The 16,046-nt window shown below is 34.7% G+C and overlaps 4 protein-coding genes across 15 annotated transcripts in view; 2 read left to right on the forward strand and 2 right to left on the reverse strand.

The window, feature by feature from the left end:
- The window catches only part of ETHR (ecdysis triggering hormone receptor), a 106,137-nt gene extending 103,695 nt beyond the window's left edge, over positions 1-2,442 (forward strand). For all 7 annotated transcript variants that reach the window (XM_012292928.2, XM_076530250.1, XM_012292925.2 and 4 more), the window contains one exon: positions 59-2,442. In XM_012292928.2, the coding sequence (XP_012148318.1) occupies positions 59-785 (727 nt within the window). In that variant the 3' untranslated portion in view covers positions 786-2,442. The remainder of the gene's footprint in view (positions 1-58) is intronic.
- LOC100879131 (uncharacterized) lies at positions 2,355-8,909 on the reverse strand. Of its 5 annotated transcripts, XM_012292937.2 has the most exons (7): positions 8,533-8,909; positions 7,250-7,413; positions 5,834-5,863; positions 4,308-4,501; positions 3,329-3,523; positions 3,000-3,239; positions 2,355-2,937 (listed from the first exon to the last, which is right to left on the reverse strand). In XM_012292937.2, exons 1-7 carry the CDS (start codon positions 8,550-8,552, stop codon positions 2,746-2,748), a joined length of 1,035 nt encoding a protein of 344 aa, XP_012148327.1. In that variant the 5' UTR covers positions 8,553-8,909; the 3' UTR covers positions 2,355-2,745. The 5 variants fall into 5 exon arrangements, with proteins under 5 accessions (XP_012148327.1, XP_012148326.1, XP_012148328.1 ...); XM_012292936.2 differs by lacking the exon at positions 8,533-8,909 and having other exon boundaries at positions 7,250-8,463; XM_012292938.2 differs by lacking the exons at positions 5,834-5,863; positions 8,533-8,909 and having other exon boundaries at positions 7,250-8,463.
- Positions 8,910-9,701: 792 nt separating this feature from the next.
- On the forward strand, positions 9,702-11,133 carry LOC100875987 (NADH-quinone oxidoreductase subunit B 2). Of its 2 annotated transcripts, none has more exons than XM_003706548.3 (3): positions 9,702-9,859; positions 10,284-10,835; positions 10,911-11,133. In XM_003706548.3, exons 1-3 carry the CDS (start codon positions 9,835-9,837, stop codon positions 11,006-11,008), a joined length of 675 nt encoding a protein of 224 aa, XP_003706596.1. In that variant the 5' UTR covers positions 9,702-9,834; the 3' UTR covers positions 11,009-11,133. The 2 variants fall into 2 exon arrangements, with proteins under 2 accessions (XP_003706596.1, XP_012148312.1); XM_012292922.2 differs by lacking the exon at positions 9,702-9,859 and adding an exon at positions 10,030-10,182.
- Positions 11,134-11,335: 202 nt separating this feature from the next.
- Mau2 (Mau2 sister chromatid cohesion factor) lies at positions 11,336-15,832 on the reverse strand. The gene is made up of 8 exons (XM_076530242.1): positions 15,094-15,832; positions 14,651-14,830; positions 14,297-14,575; positions 13,975-14,221; positions 13,652-13,899; positions 13,379-13,584; positions 13,112-13,314; positions 11,336-13,043 (listed from the first exon to the last, which is right to left on the reverse strand). The coding sequence occupies exons 1-8, from the start codon at positions 15,316-15,318 to the stop codon at positions 12,847-12,849; spliced, it is 1,785 nt and encodes a 594-aa protein (XP_076386357.1). The 5' UTR covers positions 15,319-15,832; the 3' UTR covers positions 11,336-12,846.
- Positions 15,833-16,046: the final 214 nt, after the last annotated feature.

Genomic DNA, 16,046 nt, shown 5'->3' on the forward strand with positions numbered 1-16,046 from the left:
AAAATCCCTTCCATCATGTACACCAAAGCAGAAATGAACGTAAACCATCTGTTCGCAGTCCCATCCTGCTGATGGTGAGCTACGACATAGAAGAGAACGCGGACGGTACGTACACTTCCACGTGCAACACCGTAGCGGACACATACTGGACAATGGGTTTCATCCTGACGACGATACTCGTGTTCTTTGTGATACCGCTGTTGATCCTGGTGATCCTGTACACGGTGATAGCGAGACACCTGATGACGAACCCAACGATAAGCCGCGGGTCGTCGAACAATTTGCTCAAGTATCGCAAACAGGTGATGCTGATGCTGGGGACAGTGGTGCTCTGTTTCTTCCTGTGTCTGTTGCCGTTCAGAGCGCTAACCCTGTGGATTCTGCTGACCCCGAAGAGCATGATCATCGATCTGGGCATCGAGGGTTACTTCACGCTCCTCTACTTCTGCCGAGTGATGCTGTACCTGAACTCCGCCATAAACCCGATCCTGTACAACCTGATGTCGACCAAGTTCAGGGAAGGATTCCTCAGGTTGTGCGGTCTGGGTCCCAACAGGAGGAAAAAGAAGAAGACGTCGGCCGATAAAACTGGTACCTACACGACCGGCTCGACGAACTACAGCAGCAATCATTCGGACTTCTGGAGGAGGCAGAGCAGCAACAAGAGCAGCAGCATGAAAGTGACTGGCAGTAATTCGAGCGCGGAAAAGCAGATCAAACTGCCGCTTCAAACCGCGGTCGTTAGCGGAAACATTGTCAGAAAGAAGCAGGAGAGTTATGTTTAGAGAAGGGGTGACAATTTGAGACTGTGATCGTTCGCACCATTCCGTAATAATTAGAGCATCGATGGCGTTCGTACTCTTGCGTAGATTGAGTTACGTTTGGCGGGTGTAAATTGATCCGAGTTTTGAGAGACCGAATTCCGTTTGTCTTTGTGAAATATGAAAATAGATTTTTAACCCTCGTGGACCCTTCAGACGATTTCAATTTAATTTTAGCACTTAGTCTACCATTTAGACTACTTGCATTTCGGAACCTTCATTTACATACACGTTTAACCCTACAATCTCCTAATGGTCAGAATTTAATTATTGTATTGGACGTACGAGTCGAGGGTTGAATCCACGTGAGATTATGAACGACACGCTAGAGGTAATGTTACGTAGAATTTTGGAATCTGTGATTATTAATTAAGTGAACGTATACCGTGTAAGTATTATAACAGCTGAAACTATACATGATGCCTCTAGCTTTACGAGATTTGTAATTAAATTGTAACATAACTCGGTGTGCAATCTTACGGGCGAATTGTAACGATTTTTTAAAAATCAGAAGGGATCTCAATCCATAGCTTTACGTTCAGCCGCTCAGTTGCACGAATGTCGTTATGATTTTTTTACAATTGTAGGTTCGATGAATGTCACTATCGAGTGTATTGAGTTCCTATTACTCTTAACAACCGTAGTCGAACCAGGTGCTGTGTCTTATCGTTTGGTATTAAGGTTCTCTCTATATTCTAGAAAACAGAGATTTATAGTCGATCTAAGAACTAAAATGTAAGAGGAGAGACTTTAGTTCCTGATTCAATTTTTTGCTCCTCCATCCGTGGTGATACACCAAAAGTCTGCTGAATGTTATTTTCTTAGTACAAACGCGTGCAACGATTTCTCTCGGGTAAAAGAAGAGTCATTCGTGATCGGCAAAGTTCAGCAAACGTCGGCAAGTTGGCTTCCTGTTTTAACCGAAGAGTACATTGCACGCTCGTGCACAATAACGCGTGAGATTTTTTAATACAACTTTTACATGTAACACGTTTTTCTATTTATTACAATCACCGTAATGATTTAATGTTGGACTCTCCTCGCTATAAAATCACAAAACCTATCACAATAATTAAATGTATTTTTTCAATGATTAGATAATATAACTTTTTTCAAGCATTGAAAAAGATCGAGTAAGACTAGTCTACAAGCTTTAATTATTTATTTTGTAACAGTTACGGAGGAACATGTAAATTAATATTTTTGTTATCGCGATGGTGGAAAGTTACTAAGAACTTTATTGCTCATAACGTGGCAATAAATAGTAAATTAATTTATATATGTATCAAATCATTCCAGCGATACAAAAAATTCGTCGAATATAAAAAATTAGAAATTATTTTACAGATCGGAATAAATACAAAAATCTATTTATTGTCCTCAAAACAGAGAAAATGAAATGATACGTAATAAAATGTTAATCAACGGATGATTCAAATTATTGCCATACGAATTTCCATTCGTTCCTAGTTAATTGTAAGACGTTTAGTTTCAGTTCATGGATTACAGTGGTGCTGAGTTTTACGAGATATCTATAAAAAGAGATACTTTATTTTATTATAACAACATATATGTTCCTGTAAATATTTTGTAAAATAAATTTCAATAATATTAACAAGAACTTGTACCATTGACGTATACAGTACTAATACATTCTATTGAACAACCTAAAGCTTAACCTAACAACTGCATTATTTAAAAGTTTTTAAGGAAAACAACCTGGAGGCAGGAACAAGGTAAGTAAACTCTATACGAGTATTTACCCACAGTAGGTAAGCTCGTGCAGATTCATGTTAGGAAAATTTTCTCATTTCCAAACTTTACATCTGTCTTTTCATAAATAAGCCATTTGGTTTTGCTTATCTTCGAGCAAATCAACGACTGAAAATTTCAATTCATAGTGCGCTCTGGAATGAGTCCACTTCTAGTGACCAGCATCAATAATCACTCTCTCCTGAAAACGAAACTTGCCCATATCTTTTTTCACGAATATTATATCGTGCGCCAAATGGTCCGTTCTAACAACGAACGAATAAACGTAATAACCCTTCGAACTCATAAAATCGATCAGCTCCGTTTTACCGACTTCGAGATGCGCGAACTCCACCGATAACGTCTGAAAACGTGCAACCATTGTAATGAAACTGCATTTTCTAGTACCGATCAAAATTAATTTACCTCGATGCTTATCTCGTCGAAAGGAATCGTCTTCAGTACTTCGAGTTCGTGGCCCTCTATGTCGAGACTGAAATAATTAACAACAGTCACATTGAGGGCCGCCATTAGATGATGGAACGGAAAACACTGGACCAAAATATGATCCCCACTGTGCGCAACATCCGGTGAATTAGGTAAATTGCTGTCCGTGGCATTTGGTTCATGAAGTCGTCCCACGTTATCAGCCATCAGGAATGAATTCTAAAAATAATTTGCAAGGTAAAGGTACGTAAATATTGATTGTATTTCGTTCGTTAATTAATTTGCACAGTAACTACGAACTTTCGTACCACCGTGGGATATGGTTGAAGAGCAAGACAGGTAGGTGTTAGGTAAGCCTTCCGGTTCTTCAGCAACATTTTGCTGAAGTTTATGGAGTCCGCCTCCACTAGCAGACCTTTCCAACCGAGGAGTCGTTCCAGGGCTAAAGTGTTGCTTCGGGTCTCGCCATCGTAAGCACCGCATTCGACGAAGAAGCCGTTTCTCTGTTTGTGCATATTTTTGGTTTAATTGCGGTTGGGAAGTGGAGGAATTATGGGATTTGGAGATTTGGGGGGTTGGTAGCTTAGGGATTTGGGAATTTAAGGATTAGGGGGTTTGGGGATTTGGGAATTTAAGGGATAGGAGGTTTAGGGATTTGGGAATTTAAGGATTAGGGGGTTTAGGGATTTGGTAGTTTAAAGATTTGGGAATTTAGAGATTTGGAAATTTAAGGATGGGGAAGCTTAGGGATTTGGAAATTTAGGGATTTGGAAATTTAGGAATTCGGTAATTTAGGGATTTGGGAATTTAGAGATTTGGAAACTTAGGGATTTGGGAATTTAGAGATTTGGAAACTTGGGGATTTGGGAACTTATAGATTTGGAAATTTAGGGATTTGGAAATTTAGGGATTTGGAAATTTAGGAATTCGGTAATTTAGGGATTTGGGAATTTAGAGATTTGGAAACTTAGGGATTTGGGAATTTAGAGATTTGGAAACTTGGGGATTTGGGAACTTATAGATTTGGAAATTTAGGGATTTGGGAATTTAGGGATTTGGGAATTTAGGGATTTGGGAATTTAGGGATTTGGGAATTTAGGGATTTGGGAATTTAGGGATTTGGGAATTTAAAGGTTTGGAAATTTAGGAATTCGGTAATTTAGGCATCTAGAAATTTGGAGATTCGGTAATTTAGGAATTGAGGAACTAAAGGATTCGGCAGTTTCGAAATTTGGAAATTAGGAATCTCCAAATTTACAAATTCAAAGAATATAAAAGAACAGTTACCATATCATCAAATATTTTCCGAATGACACTCGCTTGACCCATGGACTGGTCCTCGATTTCCGGTTCCTCAAGATTATACGGTTTACTTGAATCATGATTCCACACTATCCAACGTTGACGAATTTCGTTCAAATAACGCACCCAATTCGTAGTATCCGATTTTGATATTACTTTACCGTTGTACCATTCTTGAGCTATAATTAATGCACCACAATTAACCATTACCATCACCATAATTAATGCATTACGTTCAAGGAAGATCAATCAACCAACAGCAATACACATTTACTTGAATATTTAATAAAACGTAACTTGTATACGAAGTGTACAAGTGTACAAGTGTACATAATTGATTCGATTATACTGACTTAATGGATTCGTCCGTGAAGTCGAGATTTGAATACCAATTAAACGTTGAAGCGATTGAAGCTTTGAATCTGGCATGCAATTATTCATGTGTGATTTGTGTACTACAAGAATTTTTAATTGACTAGTTTAAAATACAATAGGGTTGTTTACATATTTGATTCATGTTATTGATTTGGAAATTGAGAAATTGGAGAATTGGGAAATTGAGAATTTAGGAAATTGGAAAATTGGGAAATTGGGGAATTGGAAAATTGGGAAATTGGGAAATTGGGGAATTGGGAAAATAAGAAATTGGGAAAATGAGAAATTGGGGAATTGAGAAATTGGGAAACTGAGAATTTGGGAAATTGAGAATTTAGGAAAATGGGAAATTGGGAAATTGGGAAATTGGAAAATTGAGAATTTGGAGATTTGAGAAATTGGGAAATTGAGAATTTAGGAAAATGGGAAATTGGGAAATTGGGAAATTGGAAAATTGAGAATTTGGGAAATTGAGGAATGGGGAAAATGAGAAATTGGGAAATTGAGAAATTGGGGAATTGAGAATTTGGAGATTTGAGAAATTGGGAAAGTGAGAAATTGAGAAATTGAGAAATGGGGAAATTGGAAAATTAGAAAATTGGAAAATTGGGAAATTGAAAAGTTGGAAACCTGGAAAATTGGGAAACTGGAAAATTGGAAACTTGGGAAATTGAAAAATTAATAATTGAAATTCAGAAAATTAAAAATTTTGTCATAAATTATTATATCTCCTAACAAAGTTGCAAAAAACAATAGACATAATATTTAAATTCTTAGCCATAAGTTAAGTTCATTACACAACTACGTTAATTACACTACTAAACGTTACTACAAACTGACATATTACATGTAAAAGTTCATTGGTTATAAAGATAACAATGTAAAAATGACAGCAAAGTAATAAAGATAACAATGCAACTTATACAACGTTATTATTCAAACATTTTTGGTCGGTCTACAGATAAGGCAAGGATTAAACATGAGTCATAAAGCCGCGCCAATGATTACCAAATGCTTCGATGTTCTTACACAGCAGAATCGATATCACATAAATCATAAAAACAGTCGATATTACAAATACTAATTACTGTAACAAATTTATTACACTTAAAAACAAAATCGAGTCTCAAACTCACCGTCGGTAAGGTTATACCATCTGTTCATAACTGCAACAGCAGTAAACGAACCATTATTACAAACGATAAGATAAGTTCCTAATCTTTTTCTATTGAAATATGGAAATCGACAAGAATATTGTCAAAATCATCTATATGGAAATTCATACGAAACAAGAATTCAAATGTGGTTAACGCAAAGCTCTATGAAATTTAAATGTTACATTTAAATTTAAATTCTCAATTTACATATTAAATTAAATATATCGTGTTTGCATTATAATTTGTTGTACAACGAAGGTAATTTCTAAAATTAGTTAATTAACGTTAATTATTAATTTTAGAGATCATTTTAATTTTTGAAGAATTTGTAAACCTTTAGAGACGTTAATTATTAATTTAAGAGATTATTATAATTTTTAAAAAATTTGTAAAAATTTGTACACTTTTGCAAAGTGAAAAATTGAAAAATTGGGAAATTGAGAATTTGGGAAATTGGGAAATTGGGAAATTGAGAAATTGGAAAATTGAGAAATTGGGAAATTGAGAAATTGGGAAATTGAGAATTTGGAAAATTGAGAAATTGGGAAATTGAGAAATTGGGAAATTGAGAATTTGGGAAATTGAGAATTTGGGAAATTGAGAATTTGGGAAATTGAGAAATTGGGAAATTGAGAAATTGGGAAGTTGGGAAATTGGGAAATTGGGAAAATGGGAAATTGGGAATTTGAGAATTTGGGAAATTGAGAACTTGGGAAATTGAGAAATTGGGAAATTGGGAAATTGGGAAATTGGGAAGTTGGGAAATTGGGAAATTGGGAAAATGGGAAATTGAGAAATTGGGAATTTGAGAATTTGGGAAATTGAGAATTTGGGAAATTGAGAATTTGGGAAATTGAGAATTTGGGAAATTGAGAAATTGGGAAATTGAGAATTTGGGAAGTTGGGAAATTGGGAAATTGGGAAAATGGGAAATTGGGAATTTGAGAATTTGGGAAATTGAGAACTTGGGAAATTGAGAAATTGAGAAATTGGGAAATTGGGAAATTGGGAAGTTGGGAAATTGGGAAATTGGGAAATTGGGAAAATGGGAAATTGAGAAATTGGGAATTTGAGAATTTGGGAAATTGAGAATTTGGGAAATTGAGAATTTGGGAAATTGAGAATTTGGGAAATTGAGAATTTGGGAAATTGAGAATTTGGGAAATTGAGAAATTGGGAAATTGGAAAATTGGAAAATTGGAAAATTGGAAAAAGGGAAATTGGGAAGTTGGAAAATTGGGAAATTGGAAAAATTTGTAAACTTTCACAAATTTTTAATAACTATATAAATCAATTGTAAAAATACAATTTAAATATCTCACAAAAATTAAAAATATTAGTAACAAAAAGTATTTCAGTGACAACATCCTTGTCGACAAAATCAAGTTCACATACCATCCTGATAAGTGCTCTTCATCGCCTCGTCTATGAACCTGTCGTGCTTTATTGCAGTCCGGTAGGCATCCGGCGAGTACGTAGGTTCCCTCAAAATTATTAGCGTTATAGACAAACAAAAAACTAGAGCGACCAGTATAAACCATTTCTGCCTCCAAACCGATCTGAGACAATAGATAGGAACACATTCGTAGCACCGGTTACACATTTTTTAAAATAGCAACAAGTTGACAGCACGCGTGGTGGACTAGTGATAACCACGTTCTAGGAAAGGCCTCACCAAACTGAATGTCCCACGAAACGTCTACCTATTCTTGATTGAACAAATATATCGGTCCCTGATTGCATATCACGTATCGATAACGTAATTTCGTAACGATAACGGTTCAACGATATCCTGCGTTCGACTATCGTTTTAAAAATGTCCATTGCTTAGGAATAGATCAGTGATTACATTCGTAGTCAAAGATTAATATCGATGATAACAGCTGTTATAATTAAACTGTTTGCGAGACACGCGGAAACCATAATTAATATTCAAATACCAATTTTTAAGTCCACCTGGCAAATTAATAGAACTGGAAAGTTTTCGTGAGGTTATATTAAGTGTCAGTCTTGACCGCATTTAACGTTAATTGTTCGACCATACAAAATTTGAGGCCACCGGTGGACCCCACGCGTTTAATTTTCTTCACACACGTATACACACACACGTCTTTTCATTTCTTTTATGCACGTTTTTTTACTGGGTTAACTGCAGGACGATATAAAGCAGTGCACCGAATGACACGATTTGAATTAAATAAGACTGCACGGTAATTTTACACCGGACACCTATTCTATCGTGTGGACGAACTGTACACACACGACACCACACGTTTAAATTTAGTTTTAACGGTACTACGATATAGGCATGTGCTTACGAAATGTTTATGTGCCTATTTTGAGTGAGTATTCGTGCGAATTTTGACTGAAACCGGAATCGAAACTAGGAGCCGAGAAGTAGAAGAAAATGAGGAGTAGAGAGCAGTCTCTCTTTCGATGAACTGGAAGTAATGAATATTGGCCTATTATGCTGACGCAGACGCATGTTCAAGGCTATGTTTATCGCTAGACGAAATAGGCACGTGCCTAGGGCCCATTAAATAGGGACCCGTATTACTTCATAACTTTACAATAACTAACACACGTCAATTCTTTAAAATAATTTAAAACATTTTCTACAATCCTTAAATACAGAATGTTCTTTTCATCACAATTATATTAAGTAAAATATGTCTTACCTTATAGCCTTCAAAATCATTTTCTGTTTCAGTACTGCCTACCATATATTTAACGTATTTTACAATACAGGTACAATGCACCTCAACTATTGATGCTTAAAATATCTTATATCGATTTACCTTCATGTTATACCCTCATAATATGAAATTGCAATAATATAAAAATAGAAACATAACATATGAAGTTGAAACAATAGTGAACAACGTTCTCGTGTTTGTCTAAGAAATTCTACGACCTTCATTTGCATATCAGAAACTGAAAACATCTGGCGCAATTCTAACACACCTCCTTCACTTTCGAGTTATCCTATTACATTACATTTAGCTCGCAGTACAAACCGCACGTTCAGGTTGATCCAATTATTAATTCACGCGTAGAAGATGTTAATAAAAAATTTTTACACGGTTCTAGGTTACCTCCTACACTTTACGACGATCTGTAGAAACACTCATTGATTGTGCATGTCACACGATTTTAAATATCCACATCCCGGAAAACATCATGTTAGATAACCATTAGGTTGTTTTTTATTCCTGTGAAGTAGTTTGACAGCTTCTTTTTCGTATGATTCTTGAAATGCATATTTGCGCGCGCGGTATTCTGAAATTGTACTGCCAGCGCTATCCAGCGGTGAGTGGTGGAACTTGTAAAATAGAAAATTGCGTTTATCTTCGAAATTAATTATTTTTACGCTTTTCCGAGGTGAATAGATTAATCTACGAGCTTAACAGAACCGAATTAATGTCATAATACTGTGCTAAATGCATCAAAAAAAGAAAATGAAAAATTTGGCAATTCCATGGACCAAAAAAAGCCTAGCCATCTAGCGGCGAAAGGCAGGAACTAATTCTGCTAGGTGGCGTAGTATTACAGCTTTAAAATAGCGCGCGAAAATTTGAGTGTATAAAGGTGTATGAATAAAAATCGAAAAATATCTTAATGGAATTAAGAAGAGGGCTAACAGTTATTAAAAATTATATTTTCCAAGATGTCCATATCAGATTATACGATGATTAAAGTTGTCTTTTTGCAACCATACTCCTTTTTGTAACACTATGATTAAATCCCTTATAAACGAAAGCGAAAGTTCGTCGAAAATATAAACTCAGACAAAAATACGAAGATCGATATTGTGAAAGAACTATAACAAAGAAGTAATCTTCTTTGATCAGTGCCAAAATTATTATGTTTTGATATAGAAGATGCTGCAAACTGTTTTGTATACCATCCAATTCATCAGAGCGCAGAAGCACAGCGTAGCAGACAACTCCGTGACGTGAGTGTGTGCTGCAGGGTGCAAAATGTTTCGTTCAATCATGTTTTCACGTAAGTTTTCTTAAATTAATATTAAAATACATTAAATATTTCAATTCATTTATATCAATTACAATCATGAACATAATTATCTGCATCGATTTCTTGAATTCAGTAAATTTTTTTCCGAAATACATTGATACATTCTCTATATATTTCACTCGTTACTCTATTTTGTAGTCTATTCTCATAGTTTCTATTGCATAAGATCCGGCAATTTGAACAAACTAAATTAATTATTCTCGTCGAATTATTCTACTGAGTGTCAGTCGATATTGTATCATATAGTATTTATAACCTTACGAGTGAAAATAAATTATCAGCAATGTTGAAAGGTGATACTTTTTTAATACAAATGAATGGACAAGTTCTTACTTTTAACAAAATTTAATTAATAACCTATTCCGTTATCATATTTATATTTTATCATTTTTAGCCACTATCAATCAGGGGCTCGTGTCCCTGATACGTAATAACATAGCATTGAGTGGATCTCCTGGATCTTTAGTATGTCAGGCCAAACAAATAGCCACAGATACAAGCAACCAACAAAAGGATGTTGCACTACCAAGCAAAACTGAAAAAATACCTTATAGCCCTTTCCAAAATACTAAGAGCATGGGAGAATATGCAATGGCAAGATTAGATGATTTGTTAAATTGGGGTCGTAAAGGATCCATATGGCCCCTGACATTTGGTCTGGCCTGTTGTGCTGTTGAAATGATGCATATTGCTGCTCCTAGATACGATATGGACAGATATGGTGTTGTATTCAGAGCATCTCCGAGGCAAGCTGATGTTATCATAGTTGCTGGTACTTTAACAAATAAAATGGCTCCAGCATTAAGAAGGATATACGATCAAATGCCTGAACCACGATGGGTAATTTCTATGGGAAGCTGTGCTAATGGTGGTGGTTACTATCATTACAGTTATTCTGTTGTCAGGGGCTGTGATAGAATTATACCTGTGGACATATATGTGCCAGGTAATATTCCATACTGCACTTAATATTTACACCTAGCTAGTATGTTATTCAGATATACATGTAATAATTTTTCAGGATGTCCCCCAACGGCAGAGGCTTTAATGTATGGCATTCTTCAATTACAGAAGAAAGTCAAACGTTTCCAGACTGCACAGGCATGGTACAGAAAGTAATTTAAATGTACCTGATAATTGTAGCAATATATAAATAATGATTTTATAAGGTTAAATGTAATTAAGAGGAAAAATGAAAATATGAACTATTATAAATAGGAATTAAAGTTAACATAACTTTAAAATGGCTAACTTATTATACAACCTTTTTTTTTTTCTAAGACTTGTTTATTTTTCAAGGACTTTATCATTATGTACAGCCACCAAACGATACATATAAATACTACAAATAAAAAACCTAAAAGTGATAATATTAATTTTCGTAATATAGTATTCTTGTTTCGTTAATAATAATTACACAAAACCGATATCTTTACAGGCATATAATTCGTTATAATTCTCTCTGTTTTATTCTTTATTATTTTTACTATTTAAAATATTTACAATATTTTAATTTAAAAACAAAGCAAAGAGTTAGATCAAAACATCTTTGCGAATAGCTTACCACGTATTAAGGCCCCTTTAATTTTTATTTTCGCATATTGCTCTATCTAATACTACTTGCGAGTGTGTTTATTTTAATTATACATTACATACATACACTGTTTAATAAAAACACATCAACTGATACGCACCACGCATACGATAGGTACGATATTTTTTTTTTTAACGTACTGTAACCTATTGTACCTATCAGTTTAACTTCTCATGTACACGGGTACACTTTTATGAACATACTGTATTTCTGTTGTGTCCACAGCCCGAATTTTAAACGTCTACTTTGGTCATTGAAAAGCATAGTACGCTGGAAACATTAATATTTTCATGACAAAATCATTCTAATATTTTCCCATTGATTTATATTTTCTCACAAGGTTTCTTTTCAATTTTATTCAAATCTCTGTTTTAACGTATAAATTATTAGTTTCTGAAGTATGTACATGTATAGTATTTCCTATCCGTATCATATCAAATTTCTGTACCGCAATAATTTTATCAGTCTCAGTTTAAAGCCTAATTGCCAACGTGCTATGTAAACCTAAAAAAGACGTATAAATTATAAAGTTAAAAAATTATATGAATAAAGTCGACGTATGACGTGTAACATTAATATTAACTTTATCTTATTATATTTGAGGTGTCACATAATTTTTTGTATATAGCAAATTAGATACGAACGCAAATTAAATAAAAAAAAATACGTACTTTTCGTTTTTATAAAATATAAAATTCTTGATATTTCGATGTATCTTTAAATGTGTTCCTCGATTTAAATATAAGTAACGTATACTCAACTTCTGTAATATCAAAATCTATTATTTCTATAACATAAATTAAAATGTTCTGTCGATTTCAAAATAGCCTTTGTGCAGTGGTATGATACCTATATTGAAAAATGCACCTGATTCTTATTTCACACGCGTCATTTCAATATTCGGAGCGATAGCACTGCCATTCTTCTTTTCCTCTGTGCAGGTGTACACATACGGGAGAAAAGAAGTTTATAATTTACAATTTACAAAATAATAAAATATATCGATATTTTTTACATATGTTCAGTTTTTGCGTATCTCTCTGACATAAAAAATGACTACAATAAATTGTTTGTACAAACCTATATATAAAGATTTTTTAGATAATTGAAACTATTCAAATAATAAATGACGGATTTGGATATTAATCAATATCCATGTTGAACGATTAAATTCACTATTTTTGATCTTGATCGCAATTTACTTTTCCGTTTACTTCTTCAGCACGATTCGTGCTCCTGTTTTTTAACTATTACCTGATATTTTGATATTTATTTGATGACCCGGCAACAAAATTGTACAAACCTAACATACTTCTGTGCTTCGCTAAATTTACACGTTTTGAATGGATAAACATTTCTAATATTAAAGAATGGCTTGTGACGTGGATGGTGGTGGATTACTCGGTAAAGCAGGCACAGGCCCATCAGTCCATTGTATAAGAGAATGCTCGCCCATTTGTGTACTTTGGAAATGATCTTTCAACAGCGTTTGCGAAAAAGTGCAGTGCATTTGATACGCTTCACTTTCACGATTCGGATCTCCACAAATTCTGTACAAATCTGCAATAAAACATTTGTTCAAAAACCGAAAACTTCTTCTTCGTACATGCATCGGAATACGCGTATACCTTTCAAGATAGCAGTAGCCCATAACTGTACATGAACATCAGGTATTTTAGAAGCTAGTTGCATAGCAGGTGTAACCATGTTCATGGATTCTCTGCTATTTCCCAAAGAAAGAAATATGTGACCCAAAAGCACTAGGCTACACGACGTGAGTCTATTCAAATCTTCAGAATTGGCCATTTTCAACGTTTCTCGAAGATATCTCCTATAAATTCATTCAAATATTATAATGCTTATAATATCTCGTTAATGCCAGTAACGATTCATACTTTGCTTCGTTGTATCTTGCTCCAAAAAATGCTTGAAGTCCTTGAACATAATATGCGGCTGCTCTCAAAGAATGTGAATGCGATGGTAAAGATTCGGGATTTATCCGTTCGAGCAAAGCACCTAATTCTGCGTCCCTTTTCGTTCTAAGATACACTATTGCCAAATTTAAATTCGCAAAAGTCCAAAGTTCTCTTTCTTGTGATGTCTGCGGATGAAAATGTTTCAAAATTCTGAAGCAATCTTTTACCCTTCTTACAACCCTATCATCTTACTCGTAGAGCAGCTGTAAACTGTGCCTCTGCCGCTTCCATGCAGTTCATCGACATTGCATACAACCCTAATAAGGCGTGCAATTGGGGTCTGTGACCTTGAAGTAACCTTGGTTGTCTTCTACAAAGTTGACAAGCTTGAGAAATTTCTGCAAGAGCTACGCTCTTATTTCCCATCACGAGTCGACACATCACTATGTGCTCCAATAACATGAGTTGAAAAACAGAAAGTATGGGCTTATTATCAACAACTGCAAAGTAACGTAAATAATAATTTAACTACCGAATTATAGCGGAACGGCGAATGAATATTGTATTATATCTACTTTTGAGTTTTTCAATTTGAGTCAATGCTTTATCCGTATATTTTTGAGCCTTGTCCATATAACCAGCCTGCATAGAATGCATAACTGTTACTAAATAAACCAGAACATATAAATGATCCTTTGGCATCCATATAAACATGTCCCCAATATTTGAACCTGTGACTACATCATCTGCTGGCCAACTAGGAGACATAATGGTCTGTATACTTTGTTGCAACTGTTTCAAACAAGGCTTAACACTTTTAACCTATTTAATACATGTATATGTGAAATGAGTTTCAGTCAATTTGTTAAGTAATTAGATAAGATGTATTTCACTTACCTGACCTGCCATTAAATAATGACAGACTTGAAGTACCAAAAAATAGACTTTTAAATATTCTTTTTGGTGTGGACTACCCTGCCAATTTTCAACATGATGTCCTGCCGAATTTAAAAGGGGATGAACTTCGGTAAATTTTTTGTCTATCAATAAAAGCATACACCTGCTCAATAAGAATAGGACACGAGTGTAACTTGCATTGCTGATATGAGAATAATCAACACCTACTGCAAGTAAACTACTAGCTGCCACAAAATCTTTTTCTGATGCGTGTATTTGCTGCAATGTACAAATTCCAAAATTATTTAAAAAATACTTAAATATCAAGATTACTTAAAATCATTTGTAACTTACTGCGAGTTGAAAAATAAGTCTACAATGCCAATATACATTGTGCTGAGATAATTCTATGGCTTTTCTTAATATTGGCTTACTGAGATTTGGTTGCTGTTGTTGTTCGTACAGTTCTGCGACAACGCTTGCTGCCTCAAATTTTACATCATCAAAAGTGTTTATGTTCTGACTTAACCGCCACTGAAAATCAATATTAAAATTGTAAACTCATCGTTAAATTACATGGTTTCGATTCAACTATCATTGAATTGAGTTCACTAACACCCATTGATCTTTAACCACTTGGCATGTTGTATTACCGACAGTACCAAAATAAAAAGAAAGGTTAGAATCACGATCGAAAGAAATACGCAGATATACGCAAGCTACATGATAATGATGAAAGACCAAGGTAAAAAATAACGAATTCAAGTAATTACAACGTAAATAATGTTTCAACTGACCGCTTGTTCTAAATGAGATCGCGCCAAATCGATGTTTTTGGTATGCGTAAGAAGAATGTTACCAAGTTGTAGATGAGTACGCGCTTCGACCCTTGGAGGCGGTTTAAAATTGAAAACCGCTTGCAAGCATTGTATGCACGATTTAATATTCGGCGGATTCGAGGTCCGAAAGTTTTCTGCTAATCCTAATAACGACAGATACCAAGCGTCCTGCGAAGACGCCATTTTGACATTTCACGAGTAAAAACTCCAGCCGTGATAACACACGGTCACTGCCTCCACACTAACAACTTCGTTACACTGGTAATAAAATCGTGTCACTTTCCTAAATAGCGAAATCACGATCGCGACTCGATTTACAATTTCTTCGTGTCCCGTTGAATACGTTTCCCCTGGAAACCGCTTATTGCGTAATGTTTACATACATATGTAACACGACATTTTTTTACATTATTGCTTCACATTTTTACGTGCACGTACGAACTATCCAGTTTCGCGTACACGAATGATCAATTTTTTGAAACCGGGACAAACTCAAGTAGACTTCGACATTATTCATCATATTATTTTCTATTTACAATGACAATAAACTATTCATCTTCGTTAGAATCGTCATACTGGTACGGTCTAGGGAAATATTTTTCTAATCTTGGCGCGGTGAATGTGAGTTCTAGATTGATTGGAGTTTGGAGAAGCATTTTAAATGGGTTGTTTTGAATAATTGTTAGTTATTGATTTAAGAGGATTTTTAGTTGTTATCAATATTTATATGAGAAAAATAAAATTTGTGGAGAAGGGAATGTGTTTGAAATTTATTCCCTAGATTACTGGGAGTACGTCACAATCACGTGACGTAGGTCTTACCGCGGGTTCCTTTATTCAATTCGAATAGAGTTTATTACACTACTGACCTATTAAACTTACATAATTTGTATGTAAGTTATGAAAGTTAT

Source organism: Megachile rotundata, chromosome 3, assembly GCF_050947335.1.
Source record: "Megachile rotundata isolate GNS110a chromosome 3, iyMegRotu1, whole genome shotgun sequence".
NCBI classification, from domain to species: Eukaryota; Metazoa; Arthropoda; class Insecta; order Hymenoptera; family Megachilidae; genus Megachile; species Megachile rotundata.